The 23,519-nt window shown below is 39.2% G+C and overlaps 2 protein-coding genes across 14 annotated transcripts in view; one reads left to right on the top strand and one right to left on the bottom strand.

The window, feature by feature from the left end:
* LOC146455677 (adenosine receptor A3-like) overlaps nt 1–18,908 on the top strand; it is a 255,846-nt gene extending 236,938 nt beyond the window's left edge. For 9 of the 13 annotated variants that reach the window (XM_085094022.1, XM_085094019.1, XM_085094020.1 and 6 more), the window contains 2 exons: nt 14,398–14,519; nt 15,945–18,908. In XM_085094022.1, the coding sequence (XP_084950148.1) occupies nt 15,945–17,201 (1,257 nt within the window). In that variant the 5' untranslated portion in view covers nt 14,398–14,519 and the 3' untranslated portion in view covers nt 17,202–18,908. Of the gene's footprint in view, nt 1–6,801; nt 7,380–14,276; nt 14,321–14,397; nt 14,520–15,944 lie in introns of those variants that run through there. The other 4 variants (XM_085094026.1, XM_085094027.1, XM_085094021.1 and 1 more) reach the window with 3 other exon arrangements.
* LOC146455678 (CAAX prenyl protease 1 homolog) overlaps nt 1–23,519 on the bottom strand; it is a 276,576-nt gene that overhangs the window by 212,675 nt on the left and 40,382 nt on the right. The window lies entirely within an intron of this gene.

The raw sequence follows: 23,519 nt of genomic DNA on the forward strand, positions 1-23,519 counted from the left end.
CCGCAAGACATTAAGATCACTGCAGGCGCAATCTGTTGAGGTCTTGGTTGTTATATATGTATACATTTTTTATAGAAATTTGTTTCTAGTCTTCCTTACTCGACACAGACAACATGGGAACGACTTTGCGCTGTAGCTAGAGAGAGCAGTGTTTTTTGGTTCAATAGAGACAAAACATTTTTTGTACATAACAAAAGATGCTTACAGTGGGAGAGGCAGGTGCTTAGCCTCAGATTGCAGATTCTTGGTAAGTTACATTTAGCAGGACTTCGTTTGATAATTTCCATGGCGTTAAGACAACGGGACGATAACATCAATTCAAATGTATGTATTTGCACGCAAACGTCGTGACTATACGAATTCCTCGATTGATGCTGGCCTTATAGTGTTTCAAGTGTCAGTATCATTTTCACAGAATAAATGTCACTTGCTTTTCTTCGTTTCTAAAGTGTGACTAATCAGAAGAAAGTTATCCTTTATTTCTTGGGTATGGATTGCGTCGTTCTCCAATACTTCTGCGAAATTATGTTGGATTGTTTTCAACTGGAACATGGCAAAGCTTAAAATTAACGTTGAACTGCTGGAGGTTACCAGCATCAGTGTCAGTATGTACCAATTTTGTTCGATGGCAGAGTTCGATCTCGAGTTTAAATGATTCTCGCATTGCAAGATTAGTTTCATTTCTTTGATGGAGGCCTAGTTGTTTCTCTTTGACACAGAAGTAAACAACGTTTGGCATGATTCAATTGTTTAATGAAATCCCGAAGAAGCAAATTTTCCTGCAGTCATGTAACATCTTTAGAAAATGATTTACATGGCAAGAATTCAGTGAAAAACAAAGTGATCTTATTTTAACTTTCGATGGCAATCAGGATAACTGAAATAAAAATAACAAAGTAACAAAGACATTGCACTGTAGTTTAGTGCACAACACTGATCACCTGCCTGTTTTGACTATAAGTTGGCAGTAAAAACAAACAGGTAATTTCGTTGATTTTGCCCACGAATAAAAAGTTGAAAAATAAGAAAATATTTTAAAAATGAAGAACATTTAAACCTTAGATTTAATTAACTTAATTTACAGTCTTTGTACACTCAATCGTCTATGTCATAGCTAGGAAAAAGCGGGAGATCTATATACCCCGGCGCGAGCCATTGAAACACGTAATTTGCGGTTGGGAAGAATGTCGTTTTTATTCTACTTCATAGTTTTAATGCCGTTTAATTCTTCGGTTAGTATTCAATGATTTCCCCCATTTGAAATATCAGCGAGGTTTCGTATATTTTGAAGTTAAGGTTTGAATTAGGAGCAAGCCCCACATGGCGATCTCGGGTTTCCGTCCTCAAACTAGCTCCTTACGTAAGAATGTTCTCTGATCGATACTCCGATGGATATCAAGGCGCTCGTTACTGATTGGGCCGTGTAAACAGAAAAGGGCGAAAACATTATTATGTTGTGTCTGACATGGAAGACTAGCTTTCTTGGTGGATTTACTGACAACTTGTTTATTATAGAAACTAACGAATAGTTTTCTCAGTAGTATTCATTAAATGCCCCATCGTGAGAAAATAATTTGCAGAGTACAAACTCAGTGAAAAGGCTCTTTACTGAACTTCCAATGGCAAAAATGAACTCGGATAACTGAAATAAAAGTAAGGTATTAACAAATACATCGCGTTGTAAGTTTAGCCCATAACATCACCGCCTATTATGACTAGAAGTTGGCGATGGAAATAACAAAGTAAATAACAAAGTAACAAAGACATTGCCCTCTAATTTTGTGCACAACACTGGTCACCTGCCTGTTTTGACTACAAGTTGGCAATAAAAACAAACAGGTAATTTTCTGGTTTTTTTTTCCCACAAATAAAAAGTTGAAACTGAAATAAGAAAAAATTTTAAAAATGAAAAACTTTAAACCTAAGTTTTAATTAACTCACCAAACATCGTTGTGTTTCCCATATTGATAAAGCAGCAGTTTACAGTCTTTGTATGTTCAGTCGTCTATGCCATAGCTAGAAAATAAGCGGGAGATCTATATGCCCCGGCGCGACCCATTGGACCACTTAAATTTGCGGGTGGGAAGAATATTGTTTTTATTCCACTTAATAATTTTATTGCCGTTTAATTCTTCGGTTCGTATTCAATGATTTTCCGCGAGGGAAATATCATCTAGTTATTGCACATTTTGAAGTTGAAGTTTGAATTAGGAGCAAGCCCCGCACCGCGATCTCGGCTTTCCGTCCTCAGACTAGCTCCTTACGTTAGAATGTTCTCTGCTCGAGGAATCTATACTCCGATGGATATGGCGCTCGTTACTGATTGTGCCGTGTAAACAGAAAAGGGCGAAAACATTATTATGTTGTGTCTGAAATGGAAGATTGTCTTTCTTGGTGGATTGACTGACAACTTGTTTCTTTAGAAACTAACGAACAGTTTTCTCAGTAGTATTCATTAAATACCCCACCGTGAGAAAATAATTTCAGAGCACGAACTCAGTGAAAAGGCTCTTTAAAAGTTATTCTATTCTAATTTCCAATGGCAATAAGGAACTCGGACAACTGAAATAAAAATAAAGTATTAACAAATACATTTGCGTTGTTAGTTTAGCCCATAATACCACCGCCTATTATGACTAGAACTTGGCGATGGAAATAAGCAGGTAATTTTGTTTATTTTATTATTTTTCTTTTGTTGGAAACTCAAAACTCATTACAGTTTTGGCCGTATAATTGACGAGGGTGAAAACATATACTGTAAAAAAGGAAGACTTGTTTCATTATAGCGTTGGATCTCATTTGGTAATTATTTTCCAAGGTACCTTTAACAAGTTGTTTCTTTAAGAAAGTAACGAATAGCTTTCGCTCTGTATTTTCAGTTACAAAACGCAAAGTGAATTTGATATTTATCTTCAACATTGGGTGCTTAATTTTTCATTTGCTTCACGGCTTCCAAGCTGACGAAACAGTCATGAAAACAAAAACAAGGCATGGAAAAAACCGACAAATGGGGATTCATGAAGTAACGATTTGTGAAAAATCAGTCCTGAATTATTCAAAGTAGTTATTTCGAGACCTGCAAACAGTGAAATCTAGTGATATAGGAACAAATTCATTACAATGAGACTTTGGCAACTGAAATCTTCCCAAAAAGACCACAAGAAAACAACTTCTTAAATATGTGGCACTAGTGCATGGGGCTATACATACTTTAACAAAAGGGAAAAAAAGAACGAGAAGAAAATTCCGCGGCTTCCTTTTCGCACACTGCGAGGGACACGACGAAAAGGAACTTATTTCATGCGGAGTCTCCCCTGATAGTCCACTATATGGAGTTTCCCTCGGGATTTGGCCATTTTGAAGATGTAGGAGAATTCTCGAGTGAGCAAATACTATTTCGAAATGCAATGTGAAATGGTTTTGCGTAAATCAAGACTGGTTAGAAAGTACTGCATCGACAGAACCGAGACTGGGTCACTTTCATGAATCACTCCAAAATTGAGATTTAAATCCTACTTAAAGACTTAGTATTTTTGGAAGATAACAAGGGTTTATTCGGTCGCTTCATATGTACAGGCCGATTAAACGCTAATAGCTCTTATCAAGCATTCAGTCAGTCAGTCAGTCAGTCACTCAGTCAAATCTACTTTTGTTATCAACCTCGCAATATACGGTGTATGTTGCTGGCTCGGATAACCTTTACATGACACTGCACCCATGTTTGAATCAGGCCTATAGATATGATCATACTACAATAAAAAGCCGATAAAGGTTGGCAAATTGAGTTGGAAACCTTCTGTCCAAGGTAAAAGGTATTGGACTTGTATGATATAATGCTTATTGTCACTGCTGGAGTTCCTTTGGATGTATCGTGCGTTTGAAAGTTTGCGTGGACTAATTTTCTTCAAAATGTACCTGTCAATGACAAAGCTTTTTTCCAAACTCTTATCGTGTCTTATGGGGGGCCCGAACATATTGATTGGCGAGTGAGTAACATTTTTTGAGTCGCGGAGTCACTTGTCAAGTTGTGAGTTACGATTTTGGAACTAGTACCGTTCCCTGCAGCTAAACTTATTGCTTCTCAAAGGGAATTTAACAAAACATCATTTTAATATGAAATCATATATCAAGAGTCGCCATCTCCAAGTGCCAAGCTACCCGTAGGAATGCAGTCACCACAAAAACAGATATCTTGAATATATTATCAAGCACTAAGGTTTTCATTGAGGTTGAAAAGCGGATGGCTGCAGTTATTTGACTGAGCGGCTTTTTTTCTCCTCAGGAAAGACACACACTGTGATGAAAACTGGTAAGGTATTTCCATGGATGTTGTATTCTATATTTGTAAGGTTGTTTTGGAAAACAAAAGGCACAAATATGCTGTAAGTCATATGAATATAACATATTCAATTTTACGTCGTATACAGCATAAACGTGTCCTTCTTGTAACGCTGAGAGTGTTTGCAGCAGGTTCCCAAATATCAGGCTTCTTTCGAGAAAGCTTTGGGTGTCATTAAGGCTTTGAAACGGATGACAGTCTACCGATAGTCTTCCGATAGTTGTACGTCACCTAACACAAAATTAGGATAGCATAGTAACTGTAACCAGCATTTTGTGTACCGAGTTGTTTGGTAACGATTATCCTGAAACTTGCAGCAATGAAACTTTAGAGTTCTAAGCTCATTCGATGAAAAAAGGAAAACACCGATCTGTCGTCTGGTTTCAAAATTATGGGCATTTGTTCAGTTGTAAAAATGAGTTTTTTAAAATAACCCTCATATTTCAAACAGTTTACACTTACAAAAAAAAAAAAACAAGTAAATGACATCGTCGTAAAATTCAGACAGTTTCCATTTAGGACGTTAAAAATCAAACAAATCGGTGAAATCTTTCTTACGAAGAACCACGACTCAAAATTGTTACCAACGCGCCAATAAATAGGTTCGGGCCACCTTAGCTGAGAAATTAAACCTCAGGGCGGTCACAAAAAGCAAATCGTCCAACATTTTGCTACCCAATTTGTGTGGAACACGAACAGAAGAAGGCCGATTTTACATTGCTGAAGATCCTATCTCGAAGGATAGATTATCTTACGAAACGAAACATTCCTGGATAAAGAAATAAACTGGCCCCTTAGGAAACAGTTAGTTTTATTTTCTACTCATGTCATGACTTAGGAATCACCAAGAATCTTCTCACTGAACCAGTAATTAAATGTATAGAATTAGTACTACAACGTTCACAGTCATCTCTGTACCTAGTTGACTTGAACGAAGAGCAGGCTCATGTCACGAGATTACAATGAACCGACAACGACGAACATAATTTGCGGGAAACATAATATTTTTAGTCCTTCGAGAAGCTCTACTCGTTGGGATGTTATCTTGACTGAACAAGACGATCTTATACCTTGCTACCAACATACGGAATTAATATTGTAAATGGCGTTATTAGAAATATAAGCCGGAACTCTTCCCAGATTTTTTTGCTGAGAGACGTGAGCAAACGAACTCCGCCAACGCAAGGAAAAAGAAAAATGTGGCACTGTAAATAGTAAGAGAATTTTAATTTAAATCGATTTGTTGAAAGGAAATAAAAGCTGATGTCCTTGGCATTTTAGTTGTAAAAATGAGCACTGGCGCAACTCAATTTTAGCCTAAGGTCATCAGTCGTCAATTGCATATTTGCGTGGAAAACAACGTTCTTGCTTCAATGATTTGCTTCTTGTTAAGTTAAGTTAAGTTACAACGACATGATAATGTGTGAATTACACCAGCAGATGTCATGATTGCAATCATCACACCCAGCAAACAGACTACACCTCCCGATTTTCGCTGCATATCACCATTCGTTTGAAAACAAAGCCCAAAATGCCAGTTTTTCGGCCAAATAACACCAAAAATTACACTTATTTATCGTCAATTTTTAATCCAAATAATTTGTTCAAAAATGAAAAGTCTAAATTTACAGCAAACCCCAAGGTCAGACCTTGGTATATAACTGGAAGTTCTCTTCTCGACGCTTTCCGCGGGCTATACTTCAGCCATTTTATCAGACCCAGTCTTGGGTATCTCACGTTGCCTCGTTCACGCCCGAAACGAATTCTGGGTAATTTAGCCATAGCGCGAGCGTTGAACTCCTTCTCTTTCCATTTCATAGCTTTTTTTTTTATAGGTATCGAGCCAAAATTTCGAATCCATTGAATATTTTAGTACTCCAAACTCGCCCAAATTGCCTTGGTAGGCCCTGGAATTCATCCACAAAACGGCCAGAGAGACAATTGCAACTTCACTCGTGGGCCTCCATGTTTGCTACACAGCATGTTTGGCGACTCAGTCAGCATGAAATCACCTCTCATCTTTCAGAGGCTTGCCTCTACCCACATTCCAGCTTATTGATGCCAGATTGGGGGCTTCTGCAAAGGAAAATGGCTCGAAAAACACTTATAAAACGATGATTTTACCAGATTCGTGCTCGTGCACTCGCTCGAACATACAACAACCGTCACTTGCGACTTGTGACAACATAGCCTGAGCCCACAGTTTCTTAAGACCACAGATATTTTTATTTTATCTCCATTCATGGAGAAATTAAGTGGTTCAGACTATTTATTGCCAAAAAGTCATTGAAAAAAATAGCACACACCTAGGATTCAAAGGGCTAATGGACGTTTTAAAGATCAACAAGATTCTGCAACAGCCGCTTCACTCAGAAAATGTAATTTCTACTGAAAAGCAAAAATGTCTAATTAGAGGTGACACCTTTGTTTCAGCCCTTTCTTTTCAGAGCGTATTCTATATCCTTTTCATGTCAGCTCCGGTCTCCATGGCATCCACTTTGAGTCTTGCGCGGGCGAACAAAACATTCAGTTAGATTATCTGGCGTCATCGGCTTAGGCCTCTTTGGAACTTGTGGATGGTTACTGTCAACGGAAACCTGATCACTGATCAGCATGTGTTACATTTGTGACATCAGCTATGTATAGAACTTCAACACATTTCATGAACTGAAAGCCCGAGTACAAGATTTGATAAAGCTGTTTTCAACTGACATGTTTTTGCGTCAATATGTTTCCCTATTGGTCAAAAACGACAACCAATTGGAAGCCGAATGCGGTATTGTTTGTAAGGTTGTTTACTCCAAACCCAGGGCCATAAAGTACAAAGATATCTATTGCAAATTACATTCAAGAGCACTTTTTCCCACCTGAAAATAGCAGAAACCAGCTTCTCTCCCAGTTTTAATTGACTTGGCGCAGTTGACCGCGGGGACTGCCACTATTAACGAAATGATTTTGAATTTAATCGAGACATTTAAGCGGCTCGCCTTGGAAGTATAGAAGCTTTGTTCGATTGTTAACGCCAACTTGCAGATTTTCGGTAAGTTCCACTTTACATAACTTAGAGGCGTTAGGGGAAGGTAGTGATCAGTCCTATAGTATGTATTTTACTGATATGCAAAATTCCTTGGGACAATGCGAGAATTCTTAAATGTTAGCACAATAAGGTAATATTCAAAGGTTAATCACTTTTATTATTTCTACTGAACACAACTCTTTATATGAATGCGTTGTTTTTCCGGTTTGTGTTACTTACAGAATAAATGCTATCATTTAAAGCGTAAATGCGGAGCGTTTCGCTTTAAAATAATGTTTAATGGCCTTAGCTCCCACGAGTCGTCTGTAGTTTAGTCTGAGTGGAGCATCCGAACTAGTAATCGGAAGGTGTTAGGTTCGACTCCTGATAGGAGCACGCGGATTTCCTTTCTCCGAGTATGCCTGTGTTACTCACTGAATAATACACCATTCTCATATGTTTCACCGAGTGTAAGTCAAAGAACTTTATTCGAGCTGTTAATTTCGGTCTTTCAGCAGGTGTGTTCCAGTATTGCCAGAGTGCCTTTTTCGATCTCCGAGGAATTCGCTTCTTGGTCATCGGCTTGATAACAAGGCATATCACACGCAAGACACTTTTCCTTCATTTGATCAAGGGCCACTGTTTAGAGTTCACAGGCTTTGACAGTTTTGGCACCATGTTTCTCCGGTCTACTGAAACAACGAGGCTTATTCAAATATTTATTACCCCAACCCGCAAGATGAAAAACACACGAAATTATTGTTCCTTGGCGAGAAAATAAGCGAAACCAAATACATTAAAACCGAAACAATTTCATATTTTCTTGCAGCGTAGCTGCAAAAGTGCTCTATCAATAATTATATTTTAACTTGTGTTGGTACTAACGATTTAAGTTCTTGAAAAAGCTTTATTTTTCTTTCGCTAGCACTGTAATTAAAATAAAGAAATATTGACCTGACATACATTGCACAGAAGTTTTCAAAGTGGGCAACACCTGTCTATTTTGACGATAAGTTGACAATGAAAATGTATACAGGTGATTTCGTCCCATCTTCAATATGAAAAAGTATAACACAACATTTTAAAAAAGTAAGGACCTGGAAGGGTTTCACGCCCATTTAACCCTCTGAATTTTGGACGCGTCAAATTTAATTTATGCGCCAGAAAAACGGGCAAAGTATACCGAAATCGGGAAAAGACAAGGACGTTTTCACGGTAATTTTAAATTTTTCTGTAGGTAAGGTAACTTAAATATATTGACACCTCTGGAAAGAGCACTTCAAAATTAGTTAAATAGCCTAGTTTAAGCGCTTAGTTTTTTAAAGTATAAAGGAAGAGGCGGTTACGTAAATTCAGGACACTTTGCAGGTGTTTACATAAAGACCAACAAGAACTGTCCTTCTCCATATCGATGCATACAGACGTCTATCAAACTCTAAGACTTGACAGAGCTATGCCTTCGCTTTTTTTGCCAGAAAGGCTGTAAAACTTGGCTATTTTACTCGTTTTTTGGAGCTCTTTTCAGCAGTATCAACCGTTTCTTCGATACCGTGCTTGGTTTAAAACCGCCGTGACAAGTTAAGGAGAAGCACTTTATTTTGTTACTTTGTGAGGTGAATGGTATAAAAACAGAACAGAGAGAAGATTCGATCGGAAGTTTGGATTGCAAGATCAAATCAGCTTAGGTGCAGCCAACTTAAGAGGTTAGTTGCACACGCGTGTAAGTCATTCCTTGATAAGTCAGCATTTGACAAGTTTTATATTCTCCTATAGGTAAACCTCTTCTACCAGTTTTCGAACACGTTCGCTGACGGCACTTTGTTCACCTTTCATACACGAACATGTCAAAATTATCAAACAACCTGTCAAAATAACGCCTTAGTTTCCTTTGCCTAAGGAGAAAAAGTATTTGAAAAACGTTCGCTAAATGTTAAATGCAGAAAAGTTCAGTGTTAACAAAGAAATTTCCACACGAATCTTGCTTGTCAGCGGAAATATTGTACCTCAACTCACACGTTGAACTTATATGTCTATTTTGTTTAATTTACGGCTTCAGGCAACGAACCCACACGGCAAATAAACGTGACCTATTTCAAAACACCTCATCAATTATTCTAAGAAATGTATGCTACAATAATAAAGAAAACAGTAGGGTTCTGGGAAGTAACAATACAGGGTCTTTAGTTAACAACAACTTACATTTGGTCATAAATTGCAAACGTATTAAAATTGGTAAACGTATTAGCCATAGTGAGACTGCCTTAATAGGTCTCATGAAGAATTTCATAAGGTGAATTGTTTTAAAAAAAGGAGTTGAAAAGGTAACGAGGGATGTTTGTCTAAAGGTAATTTGCGTTGGCATTATGTTATCTGATTCACAGCTTGAGTCTTAAGCTAGCTTGTAAGTACATGCACGGGATTGCTGTTGATTGTTCCAGAAAGATGTATTTTTCAATGTATTACATGTATTAAATGTATTAGATAGATCTAAATTCCTGATTCCACAGCACAGTTTGTTTTCTTGATTCCACGCATCACTAACAGTAATTTTTATGTCAGCTGTGTATTCATCAGGTGAAATTTTCAAAAGCAACAAATTCCCATTGTCGGCCGTGACAGGGTCTAAATAAGTCGGTCGCAACGCTGATGCCAACGTCGTGCAAAGTTGACCAGCCACTTCCTAATTTCATAGTTTTCTTTTATTTTCTGTTTCGATATTTTCTGTTGTCTTTCTTTCTATGGACCCATGGTGATCTCTTTATATTTCTGCAACAAAAATCGATGAATCTACACTGATTCTGAGTCCAAGCGTATCCTTGAATCGCATCATTGCAATACACAAACAAAGTCAATTCCCAACTCCATTAACACCTCAAATTAAAGTTGTTGCTTTTCTTTCAAAATATAGACAATATGAAATAAGGTCGGCAAGCATTTTCGTACACACAATAACAGCTCGCAAATTCGCGAAATAAGATTCCGTTTGCTAAACCTTAATGCGACTTGAAGTTTCAGCTAAAGAATCCGAACAGGTCAACAAACTGTATTAATCGCACCACATACAATCCAAATTACAGATAAAATCAATTCTGAACTCCACTTACACCTCACATTAAAGTTGTTGCTTTTCTTTACTGTGCTTATTAGAATGGGCCTTATCTCGGTTTTGACAAGTAGGCAAACAGGCTTGAAATAACAGTGTTTGTATGGGAATCCGTTGTCCAATAATTTTCATAAAGCATCGCTTCTGAAAAATTCATGAATTGGAAACTTTTGGCACTAGGAAAAGGATTTTAAGAAAAAAAATTGGAGAGATATAGCTGTGCCAGAAAGCGCCAGTCGCGTTTTGAACTTTCCATACATTTCCCTGTATTTCTTTCCAGCGAACTATTTTTAGTAGCAGTTCACGGCTGGTTCGCTATACAGACAAATGTATGGAAAGTTCAAAACACGACTGGACGCTTTCTGGCACAGCTACATCCCTCCAATTTTTTTTCTTAAAATCCTTTTTCTAGTGCCAAAAGTTTCCAATTCATGAATTTTATAGAAGCGATGTTTTATGAAAATTATTTGACATACAAACACTGTTAGTGTTATTTCAAGCCTGTTTGCCTACTCGTCAAAATGGCGTCGAAAATCGTGATATTAAAGGCCTATGATTTAAGTAATTTATCAAACACGAGACACAGTGTTGCATCACATAACAAACACCGATAAGAGACGGTTTAAAACACGACGCGTAGCGGAGTATTTTTGAGGAACTTCGAGGTTTTTGATATTGTGATGAAGCACTGTGTCTCGTGTTTGATATAACGTCTCAATTTTCTAGGGGAAATTTAGGATGCAAAAACGAGGAGTTTTTCATCAGATAACGGTGCATGATTTCCTTTGTCTTTGGCTTTTTAATTATCAATGAGTTTGAGAACTGTAAATAATAAAATCCATATCAAATGAAACCGACGATGTTATCTTCAAAAGTTTTCCGATTGTTTGTGGCAACCGACCCTTCTGAGCTCCAGGCCGAGCAAATGGATCAGGGGAGAGCTGTTTTGTGATCATACTGCCGAAAACCAAACCATCCGCATGTGAAAGATATCTTAACATGGGAACCAACGGTTCTTTTCGTAAGGCATAAATCACCTCAGAAATTCGGATTTACTTTAAAGAGAATCTACAGTTTTCTTGGGCAAAAATTTCATAACACCAGAAAACTAATTCCTTTCGTTTTCGGAGAGGCAAACATCTTGTTTAAAATGCAAAATAAGTTCGTAAAGCTAATAACAGCTCGTAAAATCGGGAACTAAGATTTCGTTTCCTACAATGCGACTTAAATTTTCAGTTTAAGCAACTGAACAGATCAAATACATTCCAAATTACAGATAAAATCAATTCCCAACTCCATTAAATACCTCAAGTTAAAGTTATCGCTTTTCTTTAAAAATTGAAATATTGCAAAATAAGGTAATTTTTGTAAAGTTAATAACAGCTCGCAAATTCGGGAAATAAGATTTCGTAATCAAACGATCTGAGCGCACAGGAGACAAAATTTTAAGAGTTTTGCTTTAATTAATGTTCTGGTTGTGTGTCCTTGTTTTAATTGGAGTTGCAATCACTGAATGTACTTACTTGGTAAGGAAATTGGACTACGAACAGTCCCTTATTTTTATTAGAGACAGGAAGGCAAGCCAAACACGCGAGCGACCGCGAAAATAGCCTCCCACGAGGAGAGGCGACGCGTTGAGGGATGAAAATATAAGCCAGCTTGCGACTTCGTCCTCACAAGTAATTTTTCTTTCATGGCATTTGCGGAAAAAATCCACGGAGTGAGTTGTTTAGGGTGGCCGTAACCTGCGGAAAGACAGTTTTCTGGTGGCAGTCGGCGGCGTACAAACAAGACGGTTATCGGCAAGTAAAATCTAATATTGCGTTGATTTATTTTATTCCGGTGCATTTAATGCTTTCGGCTTTCTTTTTAGTAGTCATAGCATGACCTACAAATTTGCCGCTCTTTCTAAAACCGAGCAAACACATACGAGGCAGTGTTTACATGAGAAAAAAGTCGCATCTGATGTCAATCATTTTCTCTGACACAATTATGAACTGTAAGCTAAATATACTATGCAAAAGATTTTTCTTTTTGCGATCCGGAGGAACAATGCATAGATGAAATCTATAGTAATTAAAGAGTAGTCCTGAAATACGTTCCAGCCCACGTGCTTCTTTCATATTTAATTACAAACATCTTATGTCGTCTCTATTTTTTCTCATGCAAAAACTTTTAACTGGTACCATGTTTGGCAGTACAAATCGTGAAAAGTCGAGCTCCACACAGTTTTGAATCCAGACACCCACTTAAAAAGGATCGAACACATGCAGGAAGCATTACAGTTATTACCTCAATTCCCTTGACTACGTTGCACTGAAAACACTTCGTTGGAAACGGTGAAAGTGGGATCAGAAGCTAGATTAAACGCCGTATAATAAACAAGTTATTGAACAGAAAGTTGAACATTAGGCTGGAATTGGATTCTTTTAGGACTTTTGTCGCCTCAAGGCCATTTGCTACCGCCTTGTCCACCCACGTTTCTCAAAAAGTTAAAAACGGTTTCTAACTCATTGCGCGCTACCTCCTCAAGCTAGCCTACTCCTAAGTTCAATGTGCTCTGTACACTGAATCAACTCTGATAATGACACAACGAGTTCAGACTCGTTCAGAATTATAGCCGGTCCGCTCTGTTCGAAATGGCCGACGTGTGGGAGATAACTGATCAAGCCCGGTTTAATGGGAATCATTGCAATTAATTTGCCCATTTTTTTTTTTTTTTGTCTTCGCTGTAACCGATCGACTGACGCATTTTTACGAGAGCAAGTGTGATAGGAAAATAAACATTTCTACGGGACCAAAACAAAAAGTTACTTATTAAAAAAAGAAAACGTAACCATGCCAAAAGTCAGTCTTTTATGCAATTAACCTCTTTATTGAACAGTGTACTCCTCTAAGATTAGCAAAGGTATTTAAGAGTATAACATGGACGATATTCCATGTACCATTAACAATCACACAAGAATTACCATCAAGTTCGTTCAATCTAATATTGTATGCAGCTGTGGCCATTATGTGGGTTGAATTCATGTTGATTTTGTAAGTTGTACACATAACACGCTTTTCAAAATGCCTGAGATTGCATAAACGATTGAAACAAACTCCCACGAAATTTACTTCGACAAGGATTAAAAACTGAACCTTTTCATTGCCGAGTGGTCTTTTCCAGCCAAATTTCTAAGCAGTCAGAGGGCTTGGTCCTTGGGTAGTTCCCCGCAACGAAATGGGTGAGCAACCGCCAAGCCTGGAATCCACCCCTGACATGCACTTTAATTGCAGATAACAATAGCGCATGTGCCTTCTGTTCCGATGGACTTTTACGTTGGGTGCTAGAATGACGAGAAGAACGAAATCAACTCAATTCGTGAAAGAAACAACTTGTGATCTGTTCTAGCGCATTTTGGAAACAAAAATGCGAGAACTTGACAAACATTAGCCTGATATTTTTCAAGTTTCAATCCAAACCGGCCTACTCTGTCTCTGGCCAGAGGCACTAATCGACATTTTTTTTGCACTTGGGTAATAATTTTTAACAAACCTGACAATTATTTCGTTGTTTCTGCTGACAGTCAAACAGTTTTGGGTTTTGAAATGACAGCAAATTTTTGTGATACTTCCCCTTTAAGTGAACCCACGAATTTCCCACTGAGCGTTAGCCCTCGTGGCCCTGGTAAGGAAATGAGAGATCGCACGAGGCAAACAAAAAATTCCCCGACATCGGCGGGAATCGAACCCCCGTCGTGGGTGATTATGGCGGGTGATTATTGCGGCAACGTGAATGTGAATCAACAGGTACAAAATGAATGTTGTGCCGCTAGCACTAAGGAGACAAATGATGGATCATTTGGGTAGCCTGTAGGAGGTATGACTTAAAGAATAGGTTTTGTTATGAATTTCACCAGTATGTCGTAATGATATACCTTATTTTTGTCATTGCAGAATCTTCTGAACCGCCCTCCATACAAGAAGCCAGTTTAGAGGACTTCCATCGACAAAAGGGTGAATCCATCTGCAAGAGTAACTTCCCTTGCAAAGTTTCGTCGCGCAACCTCTCGTTTCCTGTAAGTATGAAAATGCTTTCAATACCATAAAGAGATCTGCTAACGCTGGAGCCTCATTAAGAAAAACAAGAAATAAAACAATTTTGAAATGAACGCAATGAACGAGCAGTTAAATTTTTTTGAGGTTTTAGTTTTAAGGTTTTGGAGTGACATTTTTTAGACCATCGACATCATTTCCTCGGGGCTTTAATATACACTTAATGTATGGTCCCGAGGGAAACAGTTGGTTTTGTTTTCCCGAGAGTCCTGATGTTTCCCGAGACGAAGTCGAGGGAAACACCAGGACCCTGGCGCACCAATTTGGCGCACCAATTTGCCTCAACACTATAAACCTGCGATTTGGTTGTGAATTCCATACAAAATCCATGTTCTGTGACAATTTTTACCTGGAAAATAGTTTGCAGATTCACTGGCCTATTTTTTAGTGACTCCAGAAAACATTCAGTGTCTAAGCATTAATTTTTAAACGTCTCTCCATGCGTTCAAACGGCAAAGAGAATCATTATAACTGTAGTTTGCCTCTTTGTTAGGCGCAAAGTGAAAAAAATATACTTTTGAACTTTCTTGACGGTTTATGGCTTAGAAACAAAGGATTTGTAATATACCTAGATGATTTCGTAAGAGAAAATAGCTTTTTTAAACTCTGGAATGTTTCATTCGCCATTCTGTTGTCGCATCGCACAGCTGGAAAGTGACGATCACTGAAATTGCAAAGTATCCATAAAGTATGCATGAATTATGTTTTCACCCAGAGATGCTATTCTTAGTAAAGCCACAAAGAGCCATTTGTTGACCCTAATTTCAGAGTTGTGCAGCTTATCTCACGAAAATGTGGTTTGCAAGAGGAATACTACATTTTGCTTAACGCTGAGGGGCAAACAATTCAGGGTTATTACTTGGGACACGCGCAGAGAAACCATTCTACTTTTTTTATCGTTTCAATGCCCTTCTTGTATAGGGTTTTTGCCGTTGATGTTTATTACTTTTTTTGAGTCACTCTAACGAGCTTCATGTCTAGTTTATTTCCGCTCAAGAACTTTTCGCCTGAACGTCAAAAAAGTTGAGGTTCGATTTTCGAGGATGAGGCCCTAATTCTATTGCCGCAACTGAGGTAAAATTAATCTGATCTTCCTCATTATGGTATACCGTTCTAGAATAATATCCCATTGCATTCTAGTTTGATGTGAAACGTTCGATAATGGTTCCGACTCCAGTCGAACTAAGTAACGCGATTGTGTTCAATTCGTTGGGGTGCAACAATCGATTCGTTGAAGTTTGATTCTGCGTTCTATCTGTTTCTCCGGGAGTAATATCAGCTGAACTATTGCTGACCAATAACTCATTTACTGTTGTTAAGAGACTGTATATATTTTTATATAAGATATTGTTGGATCGATGAGACCTAAAGCATAGTTTCCCTTTCAGATGACTCAGAGAACAAGAGCTATGGAGAGTGTCAAATTGAACAAAACACTAAACACGTCTTCAGTGACCACCTGGATTGAGAATGGGACGCAGAATGGGACGCAGGCTCCAACGTACTTTCAAGAACCTTTTGCAGTAAAAGTTTTCCAAATCACATTGTGGTCGACGATCGCATTCTTGGGAGTCATTGGGAACCTATTAGTCTGTCTTGTGGTCCTTAGGCGTCTTCGGAAGACCTCAATGAATTATTACTTGATGAGTTTGGCCATCGCAGATATAGGGGTGCTGGCGATTATCTACCCGGTATCGGTGGCCAAATACGTCAACCCAACTCGCTGGTTGCTGGGGAAAGCAGCTTGTTTGTACATGATACCCACCGAGGAAATATTCTTTGGATCCTCCATTTGGTCGATAACAGCGATTGCCATCGAGAGATACAGAAATATTGTTGGCGCTAACCGCTACCAGTTCTGGAAGAGATCTCGGTTAAGGACTATGTTAGCGATCATGGCTGTGTGGACAGCATCCTTCCTGGTTTCCTCTGTTCCTTTGTACCCTTTCATGGTTTACGATTCGACTTCTCGTATCTGTTTTGTAAATTGGCCTACATTGTCTGGGAGGCCAGTGATGCTTTACACATATTATGTAGCTCTCATCGTTGTCTGGTATGTCCTTCCTCTGGCTGTCATCGCATTCACGTATTTGAGGATCAAGGAGCGAGTGTGTACCAGTGCTCAATTTCGTGACTCAATGGCACTTGACGATAATTACGACTACGCAAAAAAGCCACCACCAACAAATCGTGCACGAGCCAAGAGAATCTGGAAAAAAAGTAACAAAACAAAACGCATCCTCACACCTCTGGTTATTCTTTTCGCTGTGACAATGTTTCCCTTGAACGCTCTCCGCTTGTGGCTGCTCATTGATCCAAGCTTTGCCGGCAGCCAATACTTCCACTTGGTACTTGGCCAGATTGGGCTTTTCGTTATCATTAACTCCTCTGTCAATCCACTTGTGTATTATATCACCAGTAAAGAGTTCAAAGAGGTATTTAAGGCAATCCTTATTAGCCTGAGAGAAAGAAAGAACATTTTCCAGGAGTTCAGACACGGTAGAGCATGGTCATGGCGTTCCTCGAGGTTCACAGGTACGGATGAAAACGGAGAGAAACCAGCCAACGTTAATACGGGCAACAACAACAGAATCAGCCAGATTGGGCTAACAACTGCCGCTGCCCAGTTTGAAAGTGCCTTGTGATCCGTGTTGGTTGAAAAACAATGTGTTTCATGTGACTCATGAACAATTTTTAACCAATAACGGTTGGGGACGCCAAACAAGAATGTTTAAGAAAATGCTTCAAGGGTCATTTTCTGATTTCCAAGTCTTTAAAAGGGATAGTTACGTACGCTGATACAGTTTGATCTGTTCAGAAATATTAGCTGAATTTTTCAATCGCGGAAACGTTTAGGGAACATGTTACTCTCATGACTAATCCCCGAAATTACGAGATGCTGATGGCTTTCCGAAAATTGTGGCTGGCTTTATTTCGCTCTTTTAACGTCATTTTCACCCCTTAAAGGGTTTTAGGTGACTAAATACCAAAGAAAACGCTAGTTTTTCTTCACAATTACATCCGAATTTCTGAGTCGATTTAGGCCTTCAGAACAGTTCTTCAGCAAAATGAACTTTTTTTGTTCCTGAAAATATTTAATCTGGCGGAATTATTGCCACAACTTTACATAGGCCTCTTTTAGCCCTTGCCGTAAAATGAGGTCTGAGAAGGGTCAAAAACATATTTACGTCAAAGAAAATCAACTCTGTTACTATTATAATAATTTGAAAGGACATTCAAAACAGGAACCAAAGCGATAAGCGATATCTAGCTATATCTTGAACGTTACCTTCGTCACGTCCACGTTAATTTTATTTTATTGTACAAAATGCAAAAGCTTTCATTGTCGCATAAGCTTAAAACTTTGGCAGAACGCTGCGAAATTTTTCAAAACAATCTTTGCTTCTATTAAAGTTTTAAAAAGAAAAATAACAAAATTATTAAACCGTGAAGAAATAATCACTTACAAGTTTTAAATTGATCAGTGTTCGACGAAGACAAATTTAAATTCACCTCACCGCTGGCCATAGAGCTGCTACGGGCATTATTTCCACCATCGCCCACGAGTTTCTGTAAGCCCTCTTCATCGAGCTGAGACAACCGTGAATTTGCTCTTCTTTGTTAGGTTTTTAAGTCATTTTGTTGCTCAAAACAATTTCTTTGCAGATGGCAGCGCTTCCAGCCAAACTTCCTTTACGTGACGCCAGTTAAATGTTAGCGTAATCTCGTTGCGTAGGAAGCCGGAATGTAATATCACTTCATCTGCAAAGGGGAACAAGTCATTGCTTTATTTTCTCACTTGTAAAGTAAAATCCTCCCCTACCTCTTTGCATTTGAAGCAGATTGAAGGTTTATGCATGATAATTTCATTTTCGCTGCCACGCTGGCCGCCAGTGTCCGGACCAGGGCCATGTTGCAAGAATAAAAGTGACATATTAATTCGTAATTTTAGTTCGATATTCAAACTGTAATCCCATATATTTTAGACTGGCCGAAAGAACATTTACTATAGTTAGCTTTCTAGACGCAGGTATTCGTATTATCCAAAGAGATAAATATAAGCAAGCAATTTGAGGCACCATGAACGAGTAGATGACAACGAAACAATATTCACTTACCTTATATCAAAAAGAGATTATGTAAGCAAATAGATCAATGGATCTTAGACAAGAGACTTTTTTTCCTGTTGAAAATTATAATATATCATTAACCGAAAGTGCACGACCTCAGAGCGTCAATGGTGTACAAGGAGTCTACAAAGGGAATGACTTTCTGTTAATATATCGTAGGGTACTCACTATTATCAAAATATACATTGTACAGATCAACTTGTAATAAAGTAAGTGAAATCAGTTATTAGTAATCAAATGTGTAAGAAAATTTCCAATTCCGGATTACGAGCAGTGGGAAACATGGGAGTCGACTAGTACTACTCGAGCAGAGTTGTCTCAAGAAAAAGCTGAATCCTATGGACACTTTTTGTCAGCTCTGTTATCCAGTGCCTTTTCTTAAAGTTTCCGCTTCTTCTTCTGCATACATCCCCATGTCCTTCATTCATGAGTGTGTAACACTTCAGCCGCTGCCCGCTGCCATTTTGAGTTCTTACGCTGCCTCCCGGGACTGATGAATGAAATTTTATTTACCCTCGGATCTGATTGGGGCTGTGGGCTTCAAAGCATCAAAATTTTCTTTGAGCTTGATTAACATAGTTGCTAGTTAAAGAAGTGATTTCATTTCTTACTTACTTAATTCTCTTCGTTCCTAGGTGGAACATAGGCCCTCAACTAGCGCGCGCCACCTAACCCTATTTGTGCAGTGCCTTTTGCCTCGTTCCACGTAAGATGTTTCGCCGCCAACTCTGCCATTCTCGTGCGTCTCCAGGTGTGCTGGGGTCTCCCTCTCTTTCGCTCCCCCGGTGGGTTCCACCCCAGTGCCCTCTTGACTACATGTCTATCTGGTCAGCGTGTGGCCGATCCAAACCCCAAGCTCGCTGTCTTATCTCTTCCTCTATCGGTCGTTGCACCGTTTGTCTCCAAAGCGCCTTGTTGCTGCTTCTGCTCCAGTCGCTTGGTCAGCCTCCAAGTTTCAGAACCATACAAGAGCACCGCCTTTACATTTGACCCAAAGACCCTCAGCTTTGTCTTGGTTGTTAGTGCCGTGGATCGCCATATTGGTCTCAGCATCGCAAATGCCTGTCTTGTCTTTCCAATTCGTACCTGAATGTCCTCATCAGTGCCTCCCTTCTTGCTTACAATGCTCCCAAGGTATATGAACTGGTCCACTTCTTCAATCCGCTCCCCAGCGACAGACACACCATCGCCGCGTTCAGTACCAATACGCATCAGCTTTGTCATGGTGGCACTGATCTTCAGGCCTACCTTCGCACTTTGTAGCTCCAAGGCCTGTGTCTTATCCCTCATATCCTGTATTCTGTGCGACAAGGTCTCCTAGCGGTGTCATAGTGGTCCACTGAATACCTCTCTTCCTGCCAAAGGCTGTCCTTGTCACCCAATCCAGGGCGACCAGAAACAGCAAGGAAGATAGCAGGCAGCCTTGTCTTACCCCAGTCCTCATATTCAATGGTTGAGTCTTCTGCCCATTTTGTACCATCTGTGCGGAGAAACCCCCATGGAGAATTCTGATGATGGGGACTATATCTTGTCAGACATCCAGTAATGCCGCAACAACCTCCACAAAACATCTCTGCTGATACTATCGAAGGCCTTTCCGTGTTTCCTTCTTTCTGCGAAACAAAGTGGAAATAAAAATTTCACTCCACGGAAACAGCACTTATCTGCTCCACAGATGCCATTTTGATTGGTATGGACAAGCAGGATCTCTCTGCTATGGTTTTGTTGGATATGAGTAAGGCTTTCGACAGCATAAACCATGATATTCTCTTCTTAAGACTTCAAGATCTTGGCATTTCTAAATGCGCTCTCGCGTGGTTTACTAGCTACCTGACCAATAGACAGCAAGTCGTGCGTATTAACGCCACCCTCTCGAGTCCGCTGCGTTTAAATAGTGGTGCAAGGAAGCATTGTTGGGCCGCTTCTTTTTAGTATTTACATTAATGACTTACCTTCTGTTCCAAGAAACTGTTTGACACAATGCTACGTTGATGATATTAAACTTCAGGTTTCTTTTAAGTTGCGTTGTCCGACAGCTATGTACGATCTAAATAACGACCTTCTCTTAGTACGCAATTGGTATTTTAACAGTTTTCTACTTTTAAATCCTGATAAAACAAAACGTATAGTCTTTGGAAGCCGGCAATTACTTGCCAAACTCCCCGACTTCAAGATATCTCTTCTTGGAAAGGATCTCGCTCCTGCATCTTCGGCCAAAGATCTTGGGGTTGTACTAGACCCGCAACTAACATTTGATGACCATGTTTTAAAAACTACTTAAGTCTCAAGTTGTGTCAAGTCTCGCACAAATCAGCCGGGTTAAACATGCTCTTGACCGTAACCAACTGGTGACAGTAATAAATGCCCTAGTCTTCAGCAAATTACTGTACTGTTCCACAGTGTGGTCGAATACCTCGAACAAAAACATCTGTAGACTACAGTAAGTTCAGAACTGTGCTGCGAGCATTATTACAGGTACCAGGAAATTCGATCACCCCTGCACTAAGAGATCTACGTTGGTTACCAGTAGACAAAAGCTATTCTTTTGTGACGCTGTCATGGCATTTAAATGCATGACTGGTCAAGCTCCACATTATCTCAGCGATCAATTTACGACAAAGCTTGCGGTCACCGGGCGTGTGACTCGAAGTTGCCAACTTTTAAACATCCCCTTGTATAAGTCGAGTACCGGGCAGAGAACTTTCTACTACCGCATGGTCCATATTTGGAACAATCTAGACAGTACTCTTAAAACTGCAAAATCGATTTCTACCTTTAAATTTTACCTGAAAAATAAATTGATTACCGGTTTTTTTTGTTAATAGTACGTCATGATAGTATTTAGTACCTTATTAGTATTTATTTTATTATAATTGTATAGTATGTAGTGATAATATCTATTACATAATTAATTCTTATAGGTATGTTTGTATTGTTACATTGCATTGTCACTGAAAAGCCCCACCAGGGGAGTGTCAGTAAAGTATTGTATTGTATTGTATTGTATTGTATTGTATTTTATTATATGGCTGGCTCCGCGAGCGGGCAAGATGAGTCAAATCCTGCGCTGTGATTGGCTACCCGAGCGGGCAAGATGGAGCTATCTTGCCCGCTCGGGATTACCCGTTGCCCGTTCGCTTGGCATCGAAAGTTTAATCCCAGCAACAATGCAATCTTTTCTTCGATTTTCTCGTTGTTTTGGGGGAAAACGCTCACTAAAAGTTCGGTAAACTTTCTCAACATTTACCTAAAGGAAAGGAAAGAGAATGGAATCGTCCTGGTGTAGTGAAAATTTTGTTTCAGCTACAATGAATGTGAGTTGAATCGGTGAGTTGCTCTGCGTGTAGTAATTTTAGATAGAATTAATTTTGTAAAACTTGTCTCAAGTCGAGTGCCAAATTGATTAGTTCTCTAGGTTTGAAATCACTGTATTTAAATCATAGCGTAGTGGAAGTTGCGTTAAGTGTTTAGAGCAGTTCAGAAAAGTATTTTTTTCAAGTTCGCCGAAGAAGCTCACGTTTTTAATTTAGCCGCGTCTTGCCTGTTGTAAACAACAAAATCTTGTCAAAGTTTCGCCCAGTTTTCTGATTCACCCGGTTTTTTTCGGCTTATGTTTGCATATAATCTCAAAATCTATTGTTTCATTCAAGAATTAATGATTGGAAGCCGAAAACTGTGTAAAAATCCTGAAAAATGTTTATTATTTACGCCACCGCGCGATCGGCTGAAAATGGCGAGTTTGCCGGATTCTATTCAAATCTTCCCGCTCTTGCGAAAATCTAAATTTTTCGTTCTCAATAATTGTATACTCCCTTTAAGCCATTATAAAGTTAGAGCATTAAGATAATTTAGGATTCCTTGTTTTCCACGATTACATGCTAATCTAAAAATGCACTGAAAATAAATCTTGCACCGGCCGGTTATGAAGAATTTTTTTCCGAGTAGAGCAGTTTCATGCCCTGTTTTGTTTTGTTGTTGTAGTTTTACTTGAAGGTAAAGCCATATAATAAATCCTTTACTGACCAAGCTTGTTCGATCAAGATGGCTGGATATTGGCCTCGTTCTTTTTTTGCGTTTTTATGGACCTCGACTTCGTCTCGGTCCATAAAAACGCAAAAAAAGAACTTGGCCAATATCCAGCCATCTTGACCTCACGCTTGGTCAATAACGCATATGTATTGTATTGTATTGTATTGTATTGTATTGTATTGTATTGTATTGTATTGTATTGTATTGTATTGTATTGTATTGTATTGTATTGTAATCTAAAAAGTTGATGTACAAGGAGGACTGCCACTCGATACTCTGCTCTACAATAATCCGCAGTGCTGTTATTCGATCCGTACAGCTTCGGCCCGCTCGGAACCCCGCCTACTCACTCCTCTCTCAGCTTTTCATCCAGCGTAGTCTTGATACGCTCTAGGATCACTCTGCAAAACACCTTACTTGCCATATTCGGCAACATGATGTCACGCCAGTTTTTACAGTAGCTCAGATCACCTTTCTTAGGCAGCTTGATTAGCAGACCTTTCCTCCACTCCTCTGGTATCTTCTCCTCGCTCCATATGCTGTTGGAGAGGTTTAGAAGAACCTCCTCTGATGTATCCCCTCCCGCCTTAATTGCCTCCGGTGGAACATTGTTACCTTCTGCAGCCTTCCCGTTTTTTAACCTCTTTATAGCATTCTTGATTTCAATACGTGTGATGCGACCTGTCTTGGGGTTAAGTTTGTCACTTGGCTTCACCTCTGGCGGGTTGAGCGGCTCTTCATGGTTAAGCACTGTTTGAAAGTGCTCCCTCCACCGGTGCATCTCCTCCTCTACTGTCCTGAGCA

The sequence above is a fragment of the Pavona decussata genome, unplaced genomic scaffold, assembly GCF_977016875.1.
Source record: "Pavona decussata unplaced genomic scaffold, jaPavDecu1.1 SCAFFOLD_272, whole genome shotgun sequence".
Lineage (NCBI taxonomy): Eukaryota > Metazoa > Cnidaria > Anthozoa > Scleractinia > Agariciidae > Pavona > Pavona decussata.